Source organism: Leucoraja erinacea, chromosome 15 (genome assembly GCF_028641065.1).
Source record: "Leucoraja erinacea ecotype New England chromosome 15, Leri_hhj_1, whole genome shotgun sequence".
Lineage (NCBI taxonomy): Eukaryota > Metazoa > Chordata > Chondrichthyes > Rajiformes > Rajidae > Leucoraja > Leucoraja erinaceus.
The window spans coordinates 2,379,628-2,406,527 of NC_073391.1; the positions used below are offsets into that span (position 1 = coordinate 2,379,628).

Here is a 26,900-nt window from a genome sequence, read left to right on the forward strand (position 1 = left end):
CAGGATCTACATCATCCTGGCGCCAACCTACAACAGCATCTACTTCAGGAGAAGTCAAGCTACGCTCATTGGCGTCAAACCCACTGTCGCCAAAAAATTTTCAACATGTTGAAAATTTAGCGGCGACCAGAAATACGCTACGACTTCTTGCGCGACTGAGGAGACGACTCTTGGCGTGACCACCAGCGAACATGTGGTGACAACGATGGGGGGGAGGGGGTACAAGAGGTGGGGGAATTGTACTACTAATCTGGTGAGATAAGAGGGCATCATGGCTGGATCATCACAGCCAGCAGGAAATAGAGGTACAGGAAGGATGTGAAAACAACAGTGTTGTGAGAATTGTAATCTCCCCAATATTGATCGAGACCTCCCTGCTGACAATGGTTTAGATGGGTCATAATTTGTTCGATGCGTTCAGGTGTAAAGCATTTGACTAGGTCCCTCTTGGTAGGCTGAGCTAGAAGATTAAGCAACGTAAGAAAGTTGGCAGGGTTCATTCATAATAGGCTTGGTTATAGGAGACGGCGGGGACTAGTGGATGGGTGTTATTCCATCTGTCAAGAGTCAAGAGTCAATTTAATTGTCATTTGGACCCCTGGAGGTCCAAACGAAATGCCGTTTCTGCAGCCATACTACACACAAATAGACCCCAGACACAACATAATTACATTTAACATAAACATCCATCACATAGCTGTGATGGAAGGCCAAAAAAACTTATCTCTCCACTGATTAGCCCCCCCCCCCCCATGTCAGAGTCAAAGTCATAGCCCCCTGTCCCGCGGCCATTAAAGCCAGATGGTGCGAGAGCACTGGGTCTTGGTGATGGAGCCCCCGTTGTGCTAAGAGAGTCCGCGGCCATTCCAGCCTAAAGGATGCAGGATGTAGGCCCCGTACTTGGAGCTCTTCAACCCCGCAACTCGGGCGGGAGAAGTCCCGTTGCAGAGCCCCGAAAAGCGGTCAGGGAAGCCGCGCGGTGCCGTGAGGAATCCGCTGAAGTTCTTTCGAGGAAGCCTCCGAATCTCCGGTAGGCAGCAGCAGCAGGCGGCAGCAGCAACAGTCAGCATGCGCTCCTTACACCCGCTACCCGATTTCCGCGAGAACGGGAGTTGGCACCTGAGGCTTCTTCCTGTTGGAGGCCGCTCCTCGTTGCGGCTCAACGACACCTGAGACCCGACGAGAAAAGGTCGGGTCTCCAGTGCAGGGATAGATTCAAAAAGTTTGGCCCCCCCCCCCCCCCCCCCACCCCACCCCAGGCACACACACACCCCAACATAAAAATAACAAAAACTACATAAAAACACAGCAAAAAAATTTCGCGGACAGGCTGCAGAGGCCGCTGCTGCCAGAGACGCGCCGCCTACCTATCTGGAGCTCTGTGACCAGTGTTGTTCTACAAGGATAATATTTGTAATATATATATGTGACATATAAGGTCAAAAATGTAAGTGTTCTGATTAGCAAATAACACAAAAACTGAGAATTGCAGATAGTGAGAGAGATACTGTCGAAGGATACAACAGTTGGTAAGATTTTAGAGTCAATTCTAAAGGATGAGGTTAAGCAGTACTTGGAAGTTCATGATAAAATAGACCGGCCAGCATGGTTTTATGCAGGGAAGATGGTGCCTGAGGAATCTGCTGAAGTTCTTTGAGGAAGTTAATAGCAGGACAGACAGGGGGGAGACTGTAGATGTTGTTTACATAGATTTTCAGAAGGGGTTCGATAAGGTGCCGCACGTCAGGCTGCTAAGGAGGATGAGAGCCCGTGGTATTGAAGATACTAGCATGGATAGCAGGTTGGCTGGATGGCAGAAGGCAAAGAGTTGCAATAAAAGCCGCTTTTTCAGTGACTAGTGGAGTTCAGGAAGGGTCGGTGCTGGACTGCTTCTCTTCACGTTGTATATTAATGATAAGGCGATTGAAGGCTTTATGGACAAGTTTGCAGATGATGTTAAGATTGGTGGAGGGGCAGACAGTGCAAGGACTCTGCAGAAGGATTTGGACAGGTTCAGAGAGAGGGCAGAGAAGTGGCAGATGAAATTCAGTGCAGCAAAGTGCGGTTTCATGCATTTTGGTAATAAGAATAAGGGCATTGATTGTTTTCTAAATGGAGAGAATCCAGAAATTGGAGGTGCAAAGGGACTTGGGAGTGCTGGTGTAGGACTCCCAAAAAGTTAATTTGCAAGGCAAATCGGTGGTAAGGAAGGCATTCATATCGAGAGGAAAGGAATACAAAAATAGAAATGTAATGCTGAGGCTCTATAAGGAGCTGGTCAGACTGCATTTGGAGTACTGTGAGAAAATTTGCCCCCCATATCTGAGGAAGAATGTGCTGGCTCTGGAGAGGGTCCAGAGGAGGTTTACAAGAATGATCCCAGGAATGAGTGGGTTAGCATGTGATGAGCGTTTGACAGCACTAGGCCTCTACTCGCTGGAGTTTAGATGAATGAGGGGGGACCTCATTGGAACTTACAGAATAGTGAAAGGCATAGATAGAGGGGATGTGGAAAGGATGTTTCCACTGGTGGGAGAGTCTAGGACCCGAGGTCATAGCCTCAGAATGAATGGGCGCCCTTTTAGAAAGAAGTTCAGGAGGAATTTCTTTAGTCAGAGGGTAGTTAAGGGTTTTGGGGAGAAGGCAGGAAAATGGGATCAGGAGGCAGAGATCAGCCATGATTTCTGCCTCCTGGTGGAGTGGACTCAATGGGCCAAATGGCCTACTTCTGCCCCTATAACTTGTGAACAGGATATATCCTTTATTCTTACATTGGGGCAGAAAAATGGCAGATGCTTTAACCTAACGGGTTGGGTGCTGAGTTTGGGAGGTCAGTGACACATTGGTGTAAAGATGTACAGTGCGATCTTTCAGTGCAAATCCATAGCTCCTTAAAAGTTGCAACATAAGTGAACAGGGTGGTGTGGAAGGCATATGGCCTGCTTTCCTTAATTATTAGGTTTTAGTTTAGTTAGAGACACAGCGCGCTAACAGGCCCTTCGGCCCACTGAGTTCTGTTGGCTGCATGACGGGAAGCACATAGATTCATTAGGAGAGTGCAGAAAAGGTTTGCCAGGATGCTACCTGCATTGGGGAGTATTAGTTTTAAGGGAAGTTTTAGAACAAACCTGGATTGTTTTTGCTGTAGCATAGGAGACTGTGATCTGATAGTGGTATATAAAATTGAGAGACTGGTGATTATGCCAGGATGGAAATGTGAAATACCAGAGAATGTAGGTTTAAGGTGAGAGGGGAAAAGATTAGAAACCTACGAGGCATGACTTACACAGACGGTTGGAGGTACAGGCAACAAGCTGCAAGAAGACATGGTAGAAGCAGATATGGTAGTAAGGTTTAAGCTGCATTTATTCAGGCCACAAATAGGCAGGTGATTGAAACATTTGTACATTGTGCAAGCAGATGGGATTAGTTTAGATTCACATCATGGTCTGCACAGTGGGCCAAAATGTGTTGTATAATAGAAGGTGACACTGCTGCTTACATATGGAGTTGTCATTCAGGATCCACTAATGCTAGCTGAAGTGGTTATATCAATATATTTGGGGTGTTAGCTGCACTTCAAAATAATTTCTGCCAATTGGTTCTGTCAACTGCCCTGGGATAGTAATTTGCAGACTGAACCACTGGTACTAGGTTATGGGAATAAGTCTGAAGAAGGGTCTCGACCCGAAACGCCACCCATTCCTTCGATCCAGAGATGCTGCCTGTCACACTGAGTTACTCCAGCATTTCAGTTTAAACCAGCATCTGTGGTTCCTTCCTACACACTCCCCTGCATATAATCTGGTTAAGTACCTATTAGATAACATATCAGGTTTGACCGATCACAATCTCAATTCCAATGGAAGAAATTAAGTTTCATAGACCTGTTTAGTTTAATAAATTTAATAATATTACTTTTGGATAATTTCTCTCGTTTTTAAAATATAAATGCCCTGACAGCTTTAAAATTTGCGAAAGGTTTTGGGGTGAGGTTGGGGTGAGATGAGGTCTGGGGAAAAAGCTTTGCTGCTCCACTGGAGGCTATGTTCTAGCTCGAGTGATGATTCTCCATGTTGTGGTGAGAGGAGGTCCGGGCCAGCACCATCTGATCCCTGATTTAACCATCAAATAGATTACATGTAATCTGTAAATGACTTTGTAAAACTGCATGAAATTTATCTCCTAGTTTATCCTTGCCTGAGGAAAAAATAACTTGTCATTTCATAAAGAATCCAGTAATTTGACCCAGAACCCTTTCAAAGATAACAAAGTTACAGTGTAATAAAAAAGAATTGCAGATGTTGGTTTATACCAAAGATAGACACCAAATGCTGGAGTAGCTCAGCGGGTCAGGCAACATCTCTGATGAAGATGCATAGGTGACCCTTCGCCTGAAGAAAGGTCCTGACCACCCATCAATTTTCTCCAGAGCTGCTGCCTGAGTTATTCCAGCATTTTGTGTCATGTTATTCGTAGTTTGCATTGTGTACTTCTTAAGGTTTGCTTAATAGTAAGTTTGTGTCGTTGTGGCCTAAAACTATGTGGTGCTATGATTTCAGAAGCCCGCAATGCAGTGTGCGTTCCTTGATTCGGAGCTACAAAACCAGATAAACCGGCTTCTTGAAAATCCTCCCGACACCAAGGAGCTCAACTTTGTGGAAGATTTGCAAACAGAGTCATGCACATAATGGTGATTTGGAGGCAAAGGTTCAAGGAGTGATGTGTGGAACTGAAGATCGAAGCATCTGCAAGTTTGCTCTGGGGTTCACGGTTGTTTATGAAATCCATGGTGAATGTATATATGTAAACACCTGAATCTAGAATAGCCTTGTGAAACCGGATGAAATGGCAAGAAAAACAGCGCATGTATAAATTACAAATAAAACAAGTGTTGCTATATCATTTATTGGACAAACACGAGAATGGTGACAACTCAAAATTGAATTTTCTACAGAATAGTATAAAATATCTTGCCTTAAATGTGACAGTAAAATGCAACCTGCAGACAAAACTTTGTAATAACTCAGAATGTGGATTTACTACTTTGAAATAACACATTTTTGACATGACTTTTGAGCAGTGTTCACTTTCTTTGCCTTGATATCCTCAGCATCAATAAGCCACAAATCCAAATGTAACTTTATTCTTCAACATAGAATCTAAAAATATATTTTTTATCATGTGAAACTGGTGTTATTGAGGGCTTCGCTGCTGAATCTGGGTTTATTCATACATTTCATAGAATTTAATCTACCAAACCCTGAATCTTATTACTCCAGACACACTTACTGTCCCATTATATTTAACAAGTATTTAGTATTTAAAGTTTAATTTCTACATTGTTGATCAAATCATAAAACTGGTGAACTACTAGGTTTAACATCGGGTAGATGCACAGAGTACCTTGCCCAGAGTAGGTCAATCGAGGAGCGGAGTCAGGGGGAATGGGGACAAGGCAGGAACGGGGTACTGATTGGGGATGATCAGCCATGATCACATTGAATGGCGGTGCTGGCTCGAAGGGCCGAATGGCCTACTCCTGCACCTATTGTCTATTGACCAGAGGACATAGGTTTATGGTGAAGGGGAAAAGATTTAATAGGAACCTGAGGGGTAACTTTTTCACACAAAGGTTGGTGGGTGTATGGAACAAGCTGCCAGAGGAAATAGTTGAAGCTGGGACTATCCCAATGTTTAAGAAACAATTAGACAGGTACATGGATAGGACAGGTTTGGAAAGATATGGGCCAAACGCAGGCAGGTGAGGCTGGTGTAGTTGGGACATGTTGGCCAGTGTGGGCAAGTTGGGCCAAAGGGCCTGTTTCCACGCTGTAACACTGTGACTTTAACTTTAAGAAACATTTATATGAAAGCAATGGTCCTTTATGTTATGGGTTGGTGAAAGTACCTGCACGAATTCACGTCTGTTTTGCTACAATAAATCTATCAAGGACGACCTATCATATATATATTTTATTACTGACCGAATATTTCTTAACATGTTCTGGTGGTTACTTTATCCAGCTGGTGGTGCTATGTACTGTAGAGGTTGATATGCTTAAACAGCCTCATGTCCAGTAAGAAAAATTGAAATCATCCATTAATATTAGACCTTTTGAATTTTGACCATTTTTTTCTTTCCCTTGGTATATAAACCATGCACAATTATATCGTTAAGGAACTGTACTGTTAGCTTCAGATTACCAGGCACTAATCTGCTGCTTATCATTTCAAGGACTAACATGTGTCCTGTTTAAGGTTGCCAATGAGCTGGGACATCTAGCTTTTTGGGGTAAATTGGTTTGTCCCCGTCGGGATTGCCCTTGTCCTGTATTTAACTGCTACTACTCTGGTGTCCGGCCCCGCCTCACCCGTTCCGACGTAGTGCAGCAGCAGCACCTCGCCCATGGCCCCGTCGGTCGGCAGTCCGGCCAGCTGTCCGACCTTCGGACTTTTATATACCACCGCCACCACCACCCCTCCTTCTCATGGCCGATCATCGGATCATGAGCTCGATGGAGTGCCGGCCCGGGCCAAAACTCCTCAGCTGGCCCACCGGCTGGGCTTTGTGTGCAATCCAGCACCCGGGCCAACTCATCATTCACCCAGCCACGGCCGAGTCGGTCAACGAATTGACGACGGGAATTTGTCCCGTATTTTGACCTTTTGTCCCTCATTTGGGAGTATGAAAGTTGGCAACCCTAGTCCTATTGAACCTATATTATGGTTTTGGTTTCCACCCCCATCTGAGGACCCAGTTTTATTTCAGTTTAATTTCTAATCTACTTGTTGAATTGCTTGGTATTCATATGGCAGTGTTAATTAGGTGAGAAAGTGAAGAGTTAGAGAAACCAACACAGCCAAGTTAGCATCGGTTTCTGGAGTCACGTTCACTCAAAATTGAAACATTTCATCCTAATCTCTGACCTAAGCAACAATTTTTGTTTCCTTAACTTTTCTTTAGATTATACATCATCAGATCTTTTACTTCAAATCCATAGATTAGGCTCAATTGCCAATAATTATGTTGTTACATTCGCGAATGATCGAGAGACCAGAATTGGGAAAATGTAGATATTGCCAGAGATTAGACACAACAATGGTAAACGGACAAAAAGATAGTGAACTTCTGAGGCATTGTTTATCCAGAGGCAACCTGTCAACTAATGGGCCACAGTAATGGGGCTTTCTCACGGGGCGACTTGACGCAAGATGTAACCAGAGTGAAGTGGTCGTGGTCTAGCACGATATCACACGATATAACGGGGAGGTAGACAAAGAGTTCCCACGGTACTCAGCATTTCTGTTATAGTGCGAGTGACTTGTCCGTCTCCCGAGCTTTCCCGTTAAATCTTGAATGAACATTGTGAACTGTGAAGTGTTGTTAAATCATCACGTGGCACAAATGATGCAACTTTTTTTTTCACCCACTCTAAATATCCTCCCTTGGTTGAATCGGCTCATTTGGAGACATGCCTGTACTATGTAGTCTCGAGTACAGGATGGTGGTGTTTTTCATTGACGCGCTGTATGCAGCAGCCCTCTATGTGAATCGAGGACGCTTGCGTGAAGGCAGCAGGGTGAGATTAATTAAAAAGAGAATTAAGAGGAAGTCTCACTGGGTGAAGCCCATCTTTCAACGGAGACCTCTATTTGTACAATATGATAAACTGCTTAATGTGCTGTGCGAAGAGACATAGTGTCCAGAGCCTCATGACCTCAAAAATGTGTTGTAATAAAAGCACCTTGGGTGCGCTAGTCCTGGTCACTACACGCACAATATGCCCTGATAGGAAACGCCACTTCTCCTCGATCCACCTATTCCTCTCTGTCAGTGTGCTGCCAGCTGACCCTGTTTTGGTCCCAAGTGCGGTGACCTTTCCATAGATGGCCCTCTGATTCGTAAACCATTGCATGAGTTGATCATCTGCATTAAAGTAGAGTGGTGGAATTAAATAGAACTTCTAGCATTGGATGTCTTCCGTTATATTAAAAGTTCTGGACAATAAATAGAGGCCTGTTTGCGAGCCTGCCCTCCGCATTTAATGTGGTATTTCTTGTGCTTCTTGGATACCTGAGCACAAGTTTGTAAATACAGATAGCCTTTTTTAAGACAAGCATTACAAGTGAAAATTGCCTGTCCTCATGCATACTTTATTTTATGGCTCTTGGAGACATGATTCCAACTTCAAACACAGAGCGTGTAAAAGCTGTCTGCGACTTTTTTACTTTGCAGCTGCAGGGCACAGACACACTTATAAGAGGTTTAAGTTAACTGCAAAAACAGCACTTTTACATCAATAGCAATGTATGTTTTTAAATCATGGATAACATTAAATGGTTTTCCTGTTGATGTACTAATATATCGTTATATATACTCACATGAGCACCCCGGGATACTCCGCAGCCTTCGTCTCCAGCAGGTTCCGTTTTCTCTCCCTGTTTCTGTAATCCTCTCTGGATTTATCATAAAGAATTTTGTTGAATTGGTACCATTCTACAAGTTCCCCCTCTTGTTCCCTGGTGAAGTTATATGGCCTTACCTTCTGCCATCTTCCCTTTATATACGCGTCTGTTGAGGCTATTCCTACTGGGGAGGCAATCTGAAATCCACCTTGCTCACCCTCTCCCTGCTCCAAGGAGCCCGCAGGCAGTGTTATCTGTGGCTTCTCCTGTTGCTTCTCCACCTGTCTCTCTTGCTGCGTCTCCTCCTCATTCTCCTGCATGGCAAAAACCTTTCCGACATGCTTCACCCGCTTTCTTTGAGCTTTTCTGGGAGCCATCTCTGCAAGTGTTCCAGTGAAAAAGATTCTCCAACAATGACAATGAGGTGGGACGTCCTTGATGGACACATGTTCCATTGGCGATATTGAGACCACCTTTTTTACTCACCTTCTGTCCCCTCTGTCCAGCTTCCGGGTTCACCGTTCGCAGGAGTTCCCACGGTAAACGCAAGAGTTATTACGGATATCGCACTGGCCACTACGTCCATATAATGTTTCAATGTTCAACCACAAGTGTACAAGTCACTCTTGGAGAAATTCAAGCTTGCTTGAATTTTCTCCCGAGTCAACAAGTTACACGAGTACCTGCCGTTAGCGCCACGGTGGTCCACGAATGCCGTACGGTTATCGTACGAGGTTCCCACAATGTTCAACTCTGGTTACCTCTTGCGTCAAGTCGCCCCGTGAGAAAGCCCCATAAGAGTCAGGACATGTTTCGCAATGATATTCTATTCCCTGTGAACTGGATGAGGGAGATGTGTGTGTGAAATAATTAAATCCAGAGCCACATGAACTGAGACTGGCATTGTGCAAAGTAACATGGTTTTAAATACATAATCATATCAAAGACAAAACAATGTAATATTTATTCTGATCCACTCAACATTAATTTTCAGTCTGTTATAGATCAATATCACACATTCAAAACTAATGCAAACTCATGATTTGTATTAAAACACGACTTTTTTTGCCACAGTGGCTCAGGTTTCATGGTTGGCAGCAAAGGAACAATGTTCACTGTTGATCTTAAAGAATACTGCCCATTATGATAGAGCCTACAGTATGGTGTTGGTTCCCCCCCCTTCTAAAGTGAATTTGAGTCTGGCAGATTTAATTTTCAAATAATAAACGTTATGACATTTAACTGTAAAAAGCAAAGTGCTCCCAATATTTGAAGTGGATGATGAAATATTATTGATGAAGATGATGGTGCTCCACAATCATAATACACTTCTAGGGTCAGGCAGTAATTATGGTTGCAATTTTAATGATATTAAAAAATATCTTGATCAAAGCAAGACCTGATATTTTCAATTAGTTTTACAATGAGCGTGTTTAGTTCAATTTCACATCAAATCTGTTTGCCACTTACAACTGTGGATGAGAACAATTATACACCTGTAGTTGCTAACAGTTTGATGTTCTAAAATGGCTTGGTAACACCATGAATTCTGAGCCAGTGCTTCAACACTCAACATTACATTATAAAAATACCAATACCTTCAGTAATTGCAATTTGACCGTTTCATATTGATAGAATGAAACACATAAAGTTTAATAGGCAAATGATGCATTTCAGAAAATTTGCAAAAATAATTATTTATTCAGTACTTACCTAATAGTTCAACCTGATATTATTTACTACATTATGTGGGGAAAATGCATGAGGCGGTTGAATTGTGGTATTTACATAACTTAAGACCATATTTCTGTCATTCTCCAAAAAAAATTCAGTTGAACTAATCTGATGAAACCAGGCACAGACCTGAAATCAATTGATGACACAATATTTGTTGTACATGAGATGTCTTCATTTGATATGTGTAAGAGTACAAGTTAGTTTAACTGACTTTAATTGATTTTATTTAAACTATTTAGCATTACTGAAATGTAATTAATACTTTTTGGAAGGGGTGCTATTTATCTAATGTGTTATGGCGGAAGCCCGCCATTGCTGAAAAAGATAAATCTTCAATGAATATCAGATAGGAACACACTGATCAAATCAGAGTGATATTACACCGACGTCAATTCATTCATACAATTCAACAGCTTGCCCTTTAGAAAATTAACCTGTTAAGATAACACCAACTTTACAATTTTGGTTATAATACTATACCAGTGAGATTTCAATTCATTTGTACAAAAATTAAATAGGGAAGTTAATAAATAACCAAAATGTTCAATGTAATCCCAATGAATAGAAACAACTTTCCAGACTAGGACTTATTTTTGCCCTACTGGATAGTGAGATAGTGGATAACTATTGCCTGTGAAATGTCACTAAGTGACTTCACCTTCCAGGCAGAATGTATTTGAGCTCAAGCAGATGGGCGGGATTGTATCAAAAGCAGTTACTACTCCACCTCTGAAACTAAATTGTGTGGAGTGATGCATCCGTTTAAGGTTTCAATCTAAACTACCTTGACTAATTAGCTCTGTTGATTACATTTAAAATGGCCAGTTTTAAGTGGGCTTTCTAGTAAAGAAATTCTCAATTGTTGTTAAACAAGAAAAAGGAGGGATGTAGTGACAAAAAGGAAATGGAAAATACAATCGACAGCTGAAATAGAGAGAATGTAATAAGGATAAGATTCAACTTTTAACTACCCACTTAGAAATAGCTGATTAGAGTTCACAGATTTTATCTTTAAGCATTTCAACAACTTAAATACATTATCAAAATTGTACATCGTCATATTGTCATATCCATGATTCCAGCGTTTGCCTTTTCTTGTTGGAACTTCAGTGTTGATAATTAGTCTGGCACATATATACTGTGACAGCTGGTGGCATTTTAGGATCGATTTTATTTAGTGTGTTCTGCTACTCCAGGGGCTGCTGTTTTGGTCGCCTTCAGTAGCCTCCTATTTGGTTCATTTACCACAATCAGTCCAGTTGCTGATTTTGACTTGTCTTTGCCGCAGTTCCATTCAATAAATGTCCTTCGTTTCAAAATTACACTTTAAAAATAGTTGTCTCTTTACTAATAGTACATACCAATGCAAAAAAGGTGACACAAAAAACTGGAGTAACTCAGCGGGTCAGAAAATTAAAGAAATTGACTCGGCACTTAATTTACTGTTTGGTTTCAATTTTAATACAAGGAAAATTAAAATGCATATATTATCAGATGTGCGTGAGGAAAGTGAAGCAATTGAAAATTAAAAAAAAATACAAGTTGTGTTATATCACCTGAAACTTAACAGGCGAATGTAGTAAATTTAACTGCAAACAGTGTTAAATCTCTGCTTAAATAAATAATTCCACCTAGTAATTATATTAATACAATCATAGCACATTTTTGTATAGCTAGAAATTTACATGATTTTTTACTCCAGTAAAAATATTCATCAACATCTCTGTGAACACTGCTTTTTATCACATTTTATGTATGAATCCAACATATTCTACAAGGAATTATTCTCTAAATCAGAACGTGAATACTTTGTAAACATCAACTAAAACGAACAATTTGGGACATTTCAGCGCAATGTACTAAAATGCTGGCTTCAGCATGATCCAGGTTCATATTAAATATAGGAACCATTAAAACCTGCAAATACTTCAAATAACTAATAAAATAAGTGGTTTTTAAAAGTGCATAAACTGTTACACTCACGTTTAAAAAAAAAATCTCAAAGTTGGGCACCTGCATATCTTCATACCGAGTATAAATGAAGTCTTCATGACAAGTGTGTCTGAATAATCCCCAACAGTAGTCGTGGCTATCTGTTCACACACACACGTTCTTGCTGGAACAATATACACTTAAACAAGCCTGCTTGTTTGGAACCTGTTGCTGGCTCATTCTTCTGTGTGTGTGTATGTGTGCGAACATTTCCGGGTGATGTGTTTCATTCCAAAGAGTGGATTTCGTTACCTTTAAAAAGTTATGTGTGTCATTATTTCCAGTTTTTTCAGAAGGGCTATAAACCAGGATCCAGGGGGAGGGACAGACATGGTATTGTTTTTGGTCTTCTCCAGCACTGGCTAAAAATTTCTGTGCTTCATCATGACATCGTTGTATTAAATAAAGTCAACTTGAAACGAGCCTGCAAACAAAAAAAGGATCTTTTGAAATATTTTGACAGCAAATATCAGTGGGTTATCAAGCATAAAGAATCCTCTAAACCAGAATTGTCATGTCATAATGCAACGACAAAAACAATCTAAATGGTGATTTTCTTAACTCCTTATGTCTCTTAATATATTTGTGTAATTGGCCAATTAACAGAACATTTTCCATGACGTACACCAGATATTTATTATTTTAGTTTTATAGATTTAGAGATACAGCACAGAAACAGGCCCTTCGGCCCACCGTGTCCACGCAACCAGTGATCCCCGTACATCAGGGGTCGGCAACCTTGTTCTGCATAGGGGCCAGGACGCATGTCTGTGAGCAGATGGCGGGCCACATCTACCACGTGTTCACATTGATCCCGCCATGGATGGCAGGCATCAAATCACATGTTCACATAGATCCCGCACCTTCGAGGACGACACCCGGAGCACTGACTCCTAGTTACGGGCGCTCACGAACATGGCGAACCTACGGTCCATTGCCTTGGCTCTGTCCTGAAGGAGGTGGCTCAAATACTCACTCGTCCCCGGCCTATTGACAACCCCGATCCTGACAGTGAAGCCCAGACACAGAACGTGCGGGGCCGTGCTGGCAGCTTTGCGCAGGATGTGGTACAGCCAGAGCTCGGCGCTTGGCCCCGCTTGGTGGATCCGCAATTACGGCCGCCAGCGCAGGCCTCCTTGCGTCACCGCTCCTCGGGTCCGGGAAGTACCGGAGGTGAAGGAAGTCTGCGGGCTGGATGACTACGGGATTTCGGGTTTCGGTTCACATTCAGCCTGGGGGCCGTAGGTTGCCGACCCCTGCTGTACGTTAACGAAATCCTACACACACTAGGGACACTTTTTACATTTACCAAGCCAATTTATCTGTAAACCTGCACATCTTTAGAGTGTGGGGGGAAACTGAAGATCTCGGAGAAATCCCACGGGGAGAAGGTACAAACTCTATACAGACAGTAACCCTAGTCAGCATCAAACCCGGGTCTGCAATTGCTGTAAGGCAGCAACCCTGCCACTGCGCCCCCAGAAATCTTGTGTGCCGCAAGAAATCATTTTTCTTGATGGTTCCTATTTATAACATGCTTAATGAGCTAATTCATAGCATTAGGTATGGGCCAAAATGGGTCGGTGACTAATTTACAGCATAAACATAGAACCAAATGAGAAATATTATTTATTTTTCTCACCCAGCCTATTCCACTAATTCTCGATTCCAATTATAAAAGTTACATTTGCAACTGTATTCCCCCTCTGCATAAATTGAACCATTCGCTTTCCAGTCAGAATGCCATGATATGGTGTTTATACCATATATATATTACATGATATATGGTATTTTGGCGGTCGCAGGAACAACAACTAAGTTTTATCAACTTATTTATTTTGAAAATAACTTCTTAGTTCACAGGTTCTTACAAACACGTCTGGCCACAACGGTGGTCAACATACAACTCCACACTGTGCGAAAGCTAAACCGCGAGAAAACAGCAGCCCCTCCCGAGTCACGTGACCGCGGCTTCCGAACGCCGGGTTCGATACCTGCGTGCGCCAGCAGGCGCCGCCACAGTATATATATATACTAGACCAGGTGCAGACCCGTTGGGTCTGTTCCCCCAAAGTGCGGTTGTGGGGGGAGGCGGCATGCAGCATCACACACTAACTACCCGCCCCGCCCGCCGCCCCCCCCCCCCCCCGCACTCACGCTAATGGAGGGGAGAGAGAGAGAGAGAGAGAGAGGGGGGGGGGGGGGGGGGGGGGGAAAGGGGGGAGGGAGGGGGGGGAGTCTGGGGGGAGGAGAGAGGGTGGGCAGGGAGGGGGAGGGAGGGTGGAGGGAAGGGGGTAGGGGTGAGGGGAGGGGATGGATGGAAGGAGGGGGAGAAAAAGGGGAGAGAGAGAGGGGGGAAGAGGAGAGGGGGGGAGAGGGGAGGAGAGAGGAGGGAGAGGGAGAGGAGAGGGGAGAGGGGAGGGGGGAGAGGGGAGAGGAGGGGGGAGAGAGGGGGGGGAGGAGAGGGGGGGGGGGGAGGGGGAGGGGGGGGGGGGGGGGGGAGGGGAGGGGAGGGAGAGGAGGAGAGGGGGGGAGGAGAGGGGGGGGGGGGGGAGAGAGAGTGCCCTTTTACTTCAACCCAAACAACCATTTGCAGGCAGTGCTTTTTTACCTCTAACCATAGTTTTCATTTTCAAACCAAATTAAGGGTACTCACAGTGCTGTAGACATTTGTCAGTGTCATTCAGAGCTCTGATTGAGGCACACCACTTGCAGAGACGGATTGAGGCACACCTCTTGCAGAGACTGATTGAGGCACACCACTTCCTGGTTTTATAGTCCCTCCCCCCTGCTGCCAGCAGGGGCAGCAGAGAGAATGGAGAATTTTGTAAAATCATTAATATCTCTGTAATATTTCATCGACGGGTAAAATCATCGGCACACATACGGTGGAGGGAGGGGGGCTCTGAGCGAGGTGGACAAAAATGACGGCCATAGGTGACGGCGTTCTCTCGGAAATCGCAGCACAGATCGCCAAAACCGGTCAAGAACAGAGTTTTAGTAATAATAGATATAGAATAGCATGATATATGGAGCCAGTAAGGCCTTCTATGTCAGGTGTCAAACATTATTTTGTTGTGCACACGTGCAAATATATCATTGGAAGCCACAAGCCCGCTTTTAAAAATAAAATCAATGTCATGGTCTTAGTGGCAAGAGAGGAATGTATGTTTATGAATAGCGTATCTTCTCCATGGCTTTTTAGAAAACTTCATTAGTAATGTACACACAGTAGGTGGTACATTACATGTAAAAACAATGGAACTCATGAAAACATTGTTAAACACTTTTTCAGTATCACATCAATAAACAAATTTTAAGTAAATACACAAAGTAATAAGTAAATATGCAAAGAGTATTTTAACATCCTTTGAAAAGATATTTCTCATTCAATTAGCTGCCATTGATAACAATAACTACAACTGCTTGTGGTTCAAAGCACCATCCCACTGCAAAACGTTTATTGGGAAATTTAACAGCATTGCGTAAAAGTCAACTGGTGCTTGGCTTTAGTGAAACCAAAGGGCAGATTTTTAGTTTAATTTGGAGATACAGCAGGTAAACACACCCAGTCCACAACAACCATTGAGTACCCATTCACACTAGTTCTGCAGTGCCCTCCATAATGTTTGGGACAAAGACACGTCACTTATTTATTTGCCTCTGTACTCCACAATTTGAGATTTGTAATAGAAAATAAATCACATGTGGGTAAACTGCACATTGTCAGATTTTAATAAAGGCCATTTTTATACATTGTGGTTTCACCATGTAGAAATCACAGCTGTGTTTATACATAGTCCCCCCCCCCCCCCATTTCAGGGCACCATAATGTTTGGGACACATGGCTTCACAGGAGTTTGTAATTGCTCAGGTTGTGTTTAATTGCCTCCTTAATGCAGTTGTAAGAGAGCTCTCAGCACCTAGACTTTCCTCCAGTCTTTCCATCACCTTTGGAAACTTGTGGTGGCTTGGGTCACTAAGGGCTCCATATGATGGCAGCCTCTGCCTACAGTCTGTCTGTTTTTTCGGCTTTTTGTTCTTTTTAGTCTGTTTAAAAGTATGTGTTTTAGTCTTTTTATGTGGGGGAGGTGGGGAGGGTAAGGGGGAAACCGTCACTTCCTGGTCAAGGATGCGACTATTCTCCGAGTTGCGTCTTTGCCCCTCCCCTCGCGGCCTACCATCTGGATTGGCGCGGCCTTTCCTGCCGGAGACCGACCAGAGCTTCAGCAGCGGTGCAGCACTGATTTACCATCGCGGAGCAGGTGATGCCTTACCGGGGATCGCCGTGTTGAAGTTCCGCAGTGTTGGGCTGCAGCTTTGACATCGTGGAGCTGTGGTTTGCGGAGCTTCTAGCCACGGGTGGCTCTGACTTTAACATCGCGGACTCCTGGGATCCCTTTGCCGAGGGCTGCCAGTGTTGAATCTCCGCCCAGCTCGGCCGGTGGACATCGGGAGCCGCGGTCTCCGGTAGGATGTGGCCGGTTCGATAACTCCAAGCCGCTGAGAGTGTTCTTCCGTTCCGGCATCTGAGTTCCGATCATCCTGGCGAGAGGGCCTGAACATCGGGGCCACCGTAGCGGCCACTGCGGAGGGTTCAAAAGGCCCCGACCACGGGTGAACAAAGAGGAAGATGACTGAACTTTATTGCCTTCCCTCACAGTGGGAAACGTTGATTCCGCTGTGTGGGGATGGTCATGTTAAATTCTATCGTGTGTTGTGTTCTTTTTATTCGTATGGCTGGATGGTGACTCAAATCGCACTACCAATTGGTACATATGACAATAAATGTAACTTGAACTAAACTTATTGCTGTTTATCCAACAATGAAAGTCAAAAGAAGCCAAAAACAAAAATTGTTAGCCAATCAGCCAAAAGACTTCAAAATCAACTGTTTGGAAGCCATTATGAGACTGAGAAACTAATCAAAGAATAAGAACAGCTTGTTAAGAATTTGCTCTAAAATACATCACCCCCCCAAACCCTTAGACTTAAACACTCTTCAGGAAATCAACTGTTGGATTTGTCAATGGGGGCAGAAGAGGAACAGGGTTTGCAAACCCCTCCCATTGGTATGGAACATTTGCATTTTTCAGCTTGAAATTGTGCAATATGGTGCATATTGTAGCGAGTCTTTTAACTTACACTTGAATGCAATATATATGCTTTAAATTGGATTGGAGCATTTTTGAAAGGGGGGGAGGCTGTGCGTTTACTGATCACTGGCCTTGGGGGTACCTGGTGGGGGAGTGGAGCAACTGAGTGGGTGGAGGGTGTAGAAGAAGGGTGTCCCCTCTCCCAGGTTAGGAACCTTTTGAAATTTGATGTATTAAAATCATGTTTTAGTGCATTGTAGAAGTATGATTTCAATGTTTTTTGTATGAAGTATTTTTAAGAGATAACTTTTTAAGGGGTCACTTTATCCACAGAAAGGGTGATGGGTGGATAGAACAAGCTGCCAGAGGAGGTAGTTGAGGCAGGGACCATCCCAACATTTAAGAAAAAGTTAGACTGATACATGGATAGGACAGGTTTGGAGGGATATGGACCAGAAGCAGGTGGTGTAGCTGGGACATGTTGGCGGGTGTGGGCAAGTTGCACCGAAGGGCCTGTTTTCACACTGTATCACTCTATGACTACATTATACCTCCACCATGCATGAATGCTTCAAAAGCAAGTGATCGAGTTTTATTGCCATATACTCAAGCATAGAAACATAGAAAATAGGTGCAGGAATAGGCCATCGGCCCTTCGAGCCAGCACTGCCATTCAATATGATCATGGCTATTCATCTAAAATCAGTACCTCTTTCCTGTTTTTTCCCGTATCCCTTGATGTTGTTAGCCCCAAGAACTAAATGTAACTCTCTCTTGAAAACATCCAGTGAGTTGGCCTGCACTGCCTACTGTGGCAGAGAATTCCACAGATTCACACGTCTCTGTGTGAAGAAAGTTTGTTCTCATCTCAGTCCTAACTGCCCCCCCCCCCCCTTTATTCTTAAACCTGTGACCCATGGTTCTGAACGCCCCCAACATCGGGAACATTTTTCCTGCAGTTACAGTAAGTGAAAATCTAGCAGGCAAGCAGGATGCTTTCACCAACCACCCCCATTTGAAGTCCACTAACTTCCACCGTATCTACCCAGTGCTTGGTACCTACTTCCAGCAGCCACTGGTTGTCCTCCAGGATGTACCGAGCCGCAGCCTGATCCATGCTGGTCACCTGGGCAAATTTGGCACAGAGACTCTCACGGCAGTGGCACAACGCTTCGACGCCTCCGACGGCCCGGGACTCTTGCACTGAGGCTGCTCCATGGCCGGAGCTGCAGTGAGCGACTCGCGAGCCCGGCAAAACACTCGCCAGCCCCGCTCCCCGTCCGCATCTGTCCCCGCCGCTCCTTCTGCTTCCAACACCCGCGGCCCATGCAGTTGATATGAGTTTTGAAATTTTCGTTGATCACAGAATTTCTCACAACAGAGCGAGAAAAATTTGTGATCAGCGTGAGAATTTGGTGAAATGCGTGATTCTCACGCTCAATGCATGGGAGTTGGCAGCCCTGCCTCTCTATCCCCCTCTCCCTCTCCCCCTCCCCTCTCTCTCTCCCCTCTCTCTCTTCTCTCTCTCCACCTCTCTTTCTCTCCCCTCTCTCTTCCCCCTCTCTCTCCCCATTCTCTCCTACCCTCTCCACCCCCTCTCTCTCTCTCTCTTTCTTCCCTCTCACCCCTCTCTCTCTTCCCACCTCTCTCTCCCCCCCTGCCTCTTCTCTCCATTCACGCCCCCTCTGTCTCTCCCCTCTCTCTCCTCTCACCCCCTCTCTCTCTCCCCCCCCACTGTCTCTCCTGTCTCCTTCCCCTCTCTCTCTCTCCACCTCCCTTTGAGAGTCTGTCCCTTCGGCACAGAGACTCTCGCGGCTGCGGAGCTTCCGACGGCTCCGCGGCCCGGGACACTCGCACTGTCCGGAGCGCTCCATGGCCAGAGCTGCAGCGAGCGACTCGCTAGCCGCGCAAACACTCGTCAGCGCCGCAAACTCTCCAGTCCCGGCTCCCCGCATCTGTTCCCGCCGCTGGTTCTGCTCCCATCCCTCCCGCAGCCCCGGCTCTCCAACACCCGCGGACCAGGCAGTTTATCCGAGTTTTGACATTTTTGTTGATCACAAAATTTCTCACCACTGAGCGTGAGAAATGTCTGATGAGCGTGAGGGCGTGAGAGTTTGCTTGAGGGCGTGAGTCTCACGCTCAAAGCATGAGAGTTGGCAGCCCTGCAATGTGCACTTTAACCACATGTGATTTTTTTCTTACAAATCTCAAATTGTGGAGTACAGAGGCAAATAAATAAATGATGGGTCTTTGTCCCAAACATTATGGAGGGCACTGTAGATCATCCCACTTTTTCATTACATTTCCCTACATTCTGGGGGCAATTTGCAGAGGCCCAATAACCTAAAAACCCACGCGTCATTGGGATCAGGATCAAACCGTGGTCTCTGGCGCTGTAAGACAGAGCTCAACCTGCTGCACCACCGTGATAGATAGATCCAGAGCCACAGGAATAAAGACATTAAGAAGAAAGAAGATTCTATTCAGTTAATAAAAAAGCTACTTACAGCAAGATAAAGAGGTCTGAACACATTTGCTCACAACTCTTGTATAGAAAATAGGTGCAGGAGGAAGCCATTCGGCCCTTCGAGCCAGCACGGCCATTCATTGTGATCATGGCTGATCGTCCCCAATCAATAACTGGGGCCTGCCTTCTCCCCATATCCCTTGGTTCCACTAGCCTCTAGAGCTCTATCTAACTCTCTCTTAAATCCATCCAGTGACTTGGCCTCCATTTCCATAAATTCATAACATAAAAAGTTTTTTCTCACCTCAGTCTTAAATGGCCTCCCCTTTATTGTAAGACTGTGGCCCCTGGTTCTGGACTCGCCCAACATTGGGAACATTTTTCCTGCATCTAGCTTGTCCTGTCCTTTAATAATTGTATATGTTTCTATAAGAGCCCCCTCATCCTTCTAAACTCCAGTGAATACAAGCCAATTTCTTTCAATTACAAGCCTAGTCTTTTCAATATAAAAAGTCATATACATTTTGAAACGTGGGGAATTCTTAAGCGTGGTTGAGCATTCACCTGAAGTAAAATGAACATCTTAACATTCAGGATCTATTTTAAGTGGCAATAGTACTTGTGTTCATTCAATAACATTTGTGATGTTCTACTGGTAGGGACAGAGGACATTTCCCCTAACACCCAAAAAGCATTTGACTTCTCCATGGCCTTCTGTCCAATTAGAGTCACAGAGAACAGGAACGGAACCTTTGGCCCAACTTGTCCATGCTAACCAACATGCCATCCCCATCTGCCACATTTGGCCCATATCACTCTAAATCATTGCTATTCAATTAGTTGAAATGCTTTGTTGAGTTCACATTGCCCTCTGCCCAATCCAGACTACAGTTTGTTTAAGGAAGGAACAGCAGATGCAGGTTTAAACCCAAGATAGACACAAAAAGCAGGTATAACTCAGCAGGTCAGACATCATCTCTGGAGAAAAGGAATGGGCGATGTCAAATTGTGATATAGAGTGCTATATAACAAATGAAGTTGAATGCTTGCATCCCCTCTCTTCCCATCCCTCCCCCTCGCTAGTTGTTGTACTAGTTTAACTGTCGTCCTGATGAATTTCACCAGGTCCACGGCCAACAATGGAACGTCACCTTGATCATCATTACTTTTTTTGCGCATCTTTCATTCACTTGTTCTATATCTCTCTACATCGCCGTCTATATCTGTCATTTCCCTTTCCCCCGACTCTCAATCTGAAGAAGGGTCTCGACCCGAAACGTCACCCATTCCTTTTCTCCAGAGATGATGTCTGACCCGCTAAGTTACTCCAGCTTTTGTGTCTGTCTACAGTTTGTTTAAATTGATGTACGCTTCTGGTTTTTGAATAATGCAGTGAGCCTCGACGATATCTGCAACAGTACCATTCTGGAACAATAAACTTGTGCAAACTTTGTTACATGTTCACAAGCGGTCAGCAATTAACTCCCGCACACGACCTGCAGTAATCACCTCCGATGTGAAACAAGGCGGCATCATTGTCACTGCAATATTACATCCAACACCATTTTTCATGAGAGTGGAGTTAATCACTGTGCATTGAATGGTGATCACACTCCAGAACCAGGCAACCCGATCCCCAGTTGTCAGGCAGATTTATGCAGACAACTCTTGCATTTGTGCACACTTGGAGGCAAAAGGACAAAGGACATTTATTGTCACGTACACCAATTGGTGCAGTGAAATCCGAGTTGCCATTTGCAGCACACCAATAAAAATAAAACACAACATTAAAGAAGAATTTAACATTAAACATAAAACCATCCCCCCACAATGGTTCCCACTGCGAAGTCCAGTCTTCTTTCTCTTCTTCACCCCATGGTCGGGGCCTATTTGAGGCCTCCACAGTTGCAGTAACGGCGGCCCGATGTTTCAGGCCCTCTCGCCGGATGATGGAGTTCCGGCATCGGGAGAACGCTCTTCAGCGGCTTGGAGTGTCTGGAACGGCCGCTAGCTACTGGAGACCGCGGCTCCCTAAGTCCACGGGCCCCGCTGGATGGAGCTCCGACACTGGCGATCTCGGCAAAAGATCCCAGGCTCCACGGTGTTTATAGTCAGCACCACCGTGACTGGACGCTCCGTAGAACCACAGCTCCACGATGTTGGAGTTGGCGGTCTCAGCACTCTGCAGTTTACCACACGGCGGTTAGGCCTCGATTAGGCATCGCCCGCTCCGTGATGGTGCTTCAGCCGAAGCTGAAGATTCTGGCTGGTGCTGGCAGGAAACGCTGCACTAGTCTCGTTGGTAGGCCACGATGCGGCTCGGAGGAAAGAAGCATCTCCGAGCAGGTAGGGACCGAGATAAAACAGTTTTTCCCCCACCCCCCCCCCCCCCCCCCCCCCCCCATTAAAAGACTAGACCTCCAAAACAAAATGTTTTAACATACTAAAAAATTAAAAAAGGGTGAAAGAACGAACAGCTGCAGGCAGGGCAGCCATACTCAACGGCGCCCCCACTCAGAGCGTCCCCACACTCCACAACCAGGCAGCCTGATCCCCAGTTGCCAGGCAGATGTATGCAGACAGCACTTGCATTTGTGCATACATGGAGGCAAAACTCCAAGCCATTAATTTCAGTGAAGCATTAGGAGGTCAGGCCTTACACTCAATATTTGCAAGCCATGGGTGCTCTAGCAAACTGTGTCTAACCAGCATCTACAGTTCCTTCCTACACACTCTGTTATATACTCTGGTTATGTACCTTTTGGATAACATATTAGCTTATTAGATTATTGTTGACTTCCAGACACAGTCATACCCCGTTGAGGTGGAGCGCGTCTCCACTATAAATCCTCGGAGTTATCGTACCTTTTGTCCTGGTTAACACATCCAAGCTGATCAAAAAGCTTTGACCAAGAAAGCCCACCTGTCAACCAACTTTTACTTCCATAGAGAGTCATTTGGGAATGGTACAGAGCTGCACTATTTGGTGAAAACACTTTCGTTTGCCCCGCAGCTTCCACCGAAAACGGTGTGTGACTGGGATTGACCCTCATGGACACCCATCAGGGAGGCGGTGAAGCCTTCACATAGTAGGTTGTCTTACAACAACACAATCACTGAACTGGAGTCCTAAAATGTTTCTGGTCCCCCATCCCCATGAAGTAATTAATCTCTCGACCACAAAACATCACGCCCTTCCTTCTCATACTTGTATTTGTGCGATGACATTAAAGTTGAATTGAATTGAATTGAATATTGTCCTCTTCATTTGGGAACTCAGACATATTTTCACTTTAGTTTGGCAGCTTAACTCATGACACCATGGAGTTATTCCACTGATGGCCTAAAATGTTTGTGTCTATCTCTCCAGGATGCCCTAAATTTAACTGGAGTTATTCCAGCATTTTGTGTCTATCTTCGGCCTAAAATGTTCCTTCAAGTGGCCCCTTAATTCCTAACTGACTATCTGCTGAAGATATTGAGATGTCCATGGTCTCATCACATGAGCTGCAATGTCTGTTATTTATGCTGATCAGGAGGCCAGGTTTTAATGGTTTGACCAATGTTAACACCAGCAGGGTGGAACTCTTCCTGGGAAAGTAGGTTTTGTGAGGAAATCATAGTGCTTCCAGTAAAATATCATTCATCAGGAAACGGAGAGACATTGCGATGAGAAAATACAAGTGAAGCAACAATGAATTCCTTGGTGTATTTATTATATGTAGTGTGGTCTATAGAACACTGGATACTTCATCGAGTTTCCCCCAGCTGTTAGCAGTATACTGTGGGAGAGGGAACAAATAATGTGGAGAGAATCAGCTGTTCTGCAGGAAAATTCAATGAACTTGGAGGGTGGCATGGAGTGATACAGTGTGGAAACAGGCCCTTCGGCCCAACTTGCCCACACCGGCCAACGTTCCCCATCTACACTAGTCCCACCTGCCTGCGTTTGGCCCATATTCCTCCAAACCTGTCCTATCCATGTACCTGTCTAACTGTTTCTTAAATGTTGGGGTAGTCCCTGCTTCTGGCAGCTTGTTCCATACATCCACCACCCTTTGTGTGAAAAAGTTACCCCTCAGGTTCCTACTCAATTTCTCCCCCTTCACCTTAAACCTACATCCTCTGATCAATATTGAAAGCTGCCCAAGTGAAATCTGGGAGATATGACCTCCATGGACTGTTGATTCAGTTTCATGGGGAGAATGTTGGAGGGGTCATTTAATTCTCAAATGTTTGTATTAAAATGCTGGTTCCATTTTAGTTCCATTTGTACAAATATATATATATATATAAGGGAAATGACAGACAACTCAACCAAGATCAGTTAATACATTCACACAGAAGATGTCATCCTTGCCTCAAAGAGGTGACTGGAAAACAATTGTTGTATGTAATACCAGTCCGTAGACACCCGTTGTTCCTTTATTACTCCTTTATCACTGTCACCTCTTGAAGGTTTATTTCATGTGACTAACTAATTGTGGTGGGGACAGAACGTTCCTGAGGGAGGCTGTTGGAGAGAAAGCATCTTGGACAAGTTGGCCGGTGTGGGCAAGTTGGGCCGAAGGGCCTGTTTCCACACTGTATCACTCTATGAATCTGCCTGAGGCCTGTGTTTCATGCATTATGTATCTTTATAAATAGCTCAAATTACTAGCGATTTCTGGCATCCTGGACAGTGACAAATAGATATACTGCACCTTATCTAAAAGAACATTTCAAAAAACAATGGCTTCAAATGAAATAATAATGCAGAACATCTCTGAATTTAAGAATATAAGATTGAATTTGAAATACATTTAGAATTTGTGTTTTATTTAAGTCCTTAATTACAATGCAGCTGAAACCATCAAAATCCATCAATTCATTAAAAGATAATCTGCTTTTTCATAGGATAAAGTGTTTTAAAGGACTGATTTAGAATAAACTCAATTGTTATAGAGAACTTGATTTCACTTTACACACATATGTACTATGGGTCAGCAGGATATGGTAAGTAAAATCAATTTAGCATTAAAGACAATAGACAATAGGTGCAGTAGGAGGCCATTTGGCCCTTCGAGCCAGCACCGCCATTCAATGTGATCATGGCTGATCATCCCCAATCAGTACCCCGTTCCTGCTTCTCCCCATATCCCTTGACTCCGCTATTTTTAAGACCCCTATCTAACTCTCTCTTGAAAGCATCCAGAGAACCGGCCTCCATCGCCCTCTGAGGCAGAGAATTCCACAGACTCACCACTCTCTGTGAGAAAAAGTGTTTCCTCGCTCCGTTCTAAATGGCTTACTCCTTATTCTTAAAAGAGTAAGAAATGATTCATAATGAATATAACACAATGATGTAACAGCTGTGCTTCATCTTAACATTTAGTTGGCATTGGTGTTAGAGGGCAAACTTTCCCCTTTGTGCTCTAAATCTCTATGGTTCCGAACACAAAGGACAACCAGGGATCCAAACAACCAAGTAACATCAGAAGAATTTGTGTCTCTCATTCACACAGTAGTTCAAAATAGCTGAGGCTAATGGAAAATGTTGCTTTGTGCAAAATAGAACGGTGGGAATGCAGTTGTCAATGGAAGTACAGGATCTTGGTTCCAAATGCCAAATAAATTGCTCACCGTCTTTCCCTTGGGGACCAGGAACATAGAATGAAGGAATCATGAGAAATAGCCAGAAGCATGCTGTCATTTCCTCACAATGATCTTGCTTTTGCCTTTGGCTTTAGATAGAATTGGCTCGTCAACGATGCTCGTGTAGACAGGGCCAGGTCGTTGACACTGTGGCATCAGCTAGATTCTTCCTAGTGGAGCTAAATTAATATTATTTTGCAATGTGGAGTGGATTTTATGTCACAGAGTATAACTGCATTATATAAATAATCAAAATTATAAGATGAAAACTTTGAAAGTACACGTCTACTCTCAATGACTAGAAAAAAACCCGCCAACAATCTATTTAATCATACAATGGATAAAACGACCATCTATACCCATTACTGGAACCAAAATATCCCAGGATTCTCACTTAACCTATAAAATCTCCTCGGACATATGCTACTTTAAAATTGTGAATTTCCTACCTAAAGTGGTTTTTCAAGCTTTAATTGCCGTTAAAGAACAAACTGATTCTTCAGCAGTCACATCTGCTGCAACTAATGTCATGCCATTAAATTGGTGATCATCGCTAGGAGTATCTATTTTTACCATTAGCTAGCAGCCAAATATTAACTGTTTGTTGTGTAAGAAGGAACTGCAGATGCTGGTTTAAACCGAAGGTAGACACAAAAAGCTGGAGTAACTCAATAATAGACAATAGACAATAGGTGCAGGAGTAGGCCATTCGGCCCTTCGAGCCAATATGATCATGGCTGATCGCGGGAACTCGGCGGGACAGGCAGCATCTCTGGAGAGATGGAATAGGTGACGTTTCAGGCCCAGACCCTTCTTCAGACTAGCCTTTTTGTTCCTCCACTTGCTGGTCAGCGATCCATCAAAGTCAGGCCCACTGCTAAACCACACACCAAGCCTACTGCTTCCTCTGGTACTGCTTATTCTGGGTGATGCTGACTAACTTCAGGGTTACTGCCAGCAGTGAGGGGGCACAGTAAATGAGATACACCAAACATGTAACACACAGCAGGGGGAACAATATCCTCTGCTGAAGTCAATAATAATATTAAATAGCATGCACGCTAGAGTGTCACCTGAACTTCAAATACACACATACGTACACACACACTTTAACATGTAAAAACGTATTCAACGAAAATGCACGATTCATCCAATTTCTACTATGTCCTGCAATTATTGTTAAGTAAATATTAAAAATATATATTTCCTAGACTAAACAAATTCTGACATTTTCCTCCAATTAACTGTTTAATAGTCCCTTACAGAAAATTGCTTTTGTGTTAAAACTGCCAAGGATCATTTTATAAACATCTTGGCCCTTGTGTTACCCTGACTCTCAGTCCGAAGTGACCCGAAACATCACCCATTCCTTCTCTCCAGAGATGCTGCCTGTCCCACTGAGTTACTCCAGCTGTTTGTGTCTGTCTCCAGTTTAAACCAGCATCAGCAGTTCCTTCCTACACCTTTGGTTCGGCTCTTCCCTTGCCTGCCATCATATCTGATGTGTCAGGCTCTGCTCTCATGGTTTTGAATCACATATTTGTTCACACAAGCCTGTTGTTGTC

General features: G+C 44.1%; 2 protein-coding genes across 5 annotated transcripts in view; one reads left to right on the forward strand and one right to left on the reverse strand.

The window, feature by feature from the left end:
- noc3l (NOC3-like DNA replication regulator) overlaps nucleotides 1–5,072 on the forward strand; it is a 61,847-nt gene extending 56,775 nt beyond the window's left edge. The window contains exon 20 of the mRNA XM_055646597.1: nucleotides 4,563–5,072. Within this exon, the coding sequence (XP_055502572.1) occupies nucleotides 4,563–4,691 (129 nt within the window). The 3' untranslated portion in view covers nucleotides 4,692–5,072. The remainder of the gene's footprint in view (nucleotides 1–4,562) is intronic.
- Nucleotides 5,073–8,702: 3,630 nt separating this feature from the next.
- plce1 (phospholipase C, epsilon 1) overlaps nucleotides 8,703–26,900 on the reverse strand; it is a 503,016-nt gene continuing 484,818 nt past the window's right edge. For all 4 annotated transcript variants that reach the window (XM_055646596.1, XM_055646594.1, XM_055646593.1 and 1 more), the window contains one exon: nucleotides 8,703–12,562. The gene's annotated coding sequence lies outside the window, so the exon portion shown is untranslated. The remainder of the gene's footprint in view (nucleotides 12,563–26,900) is intronic.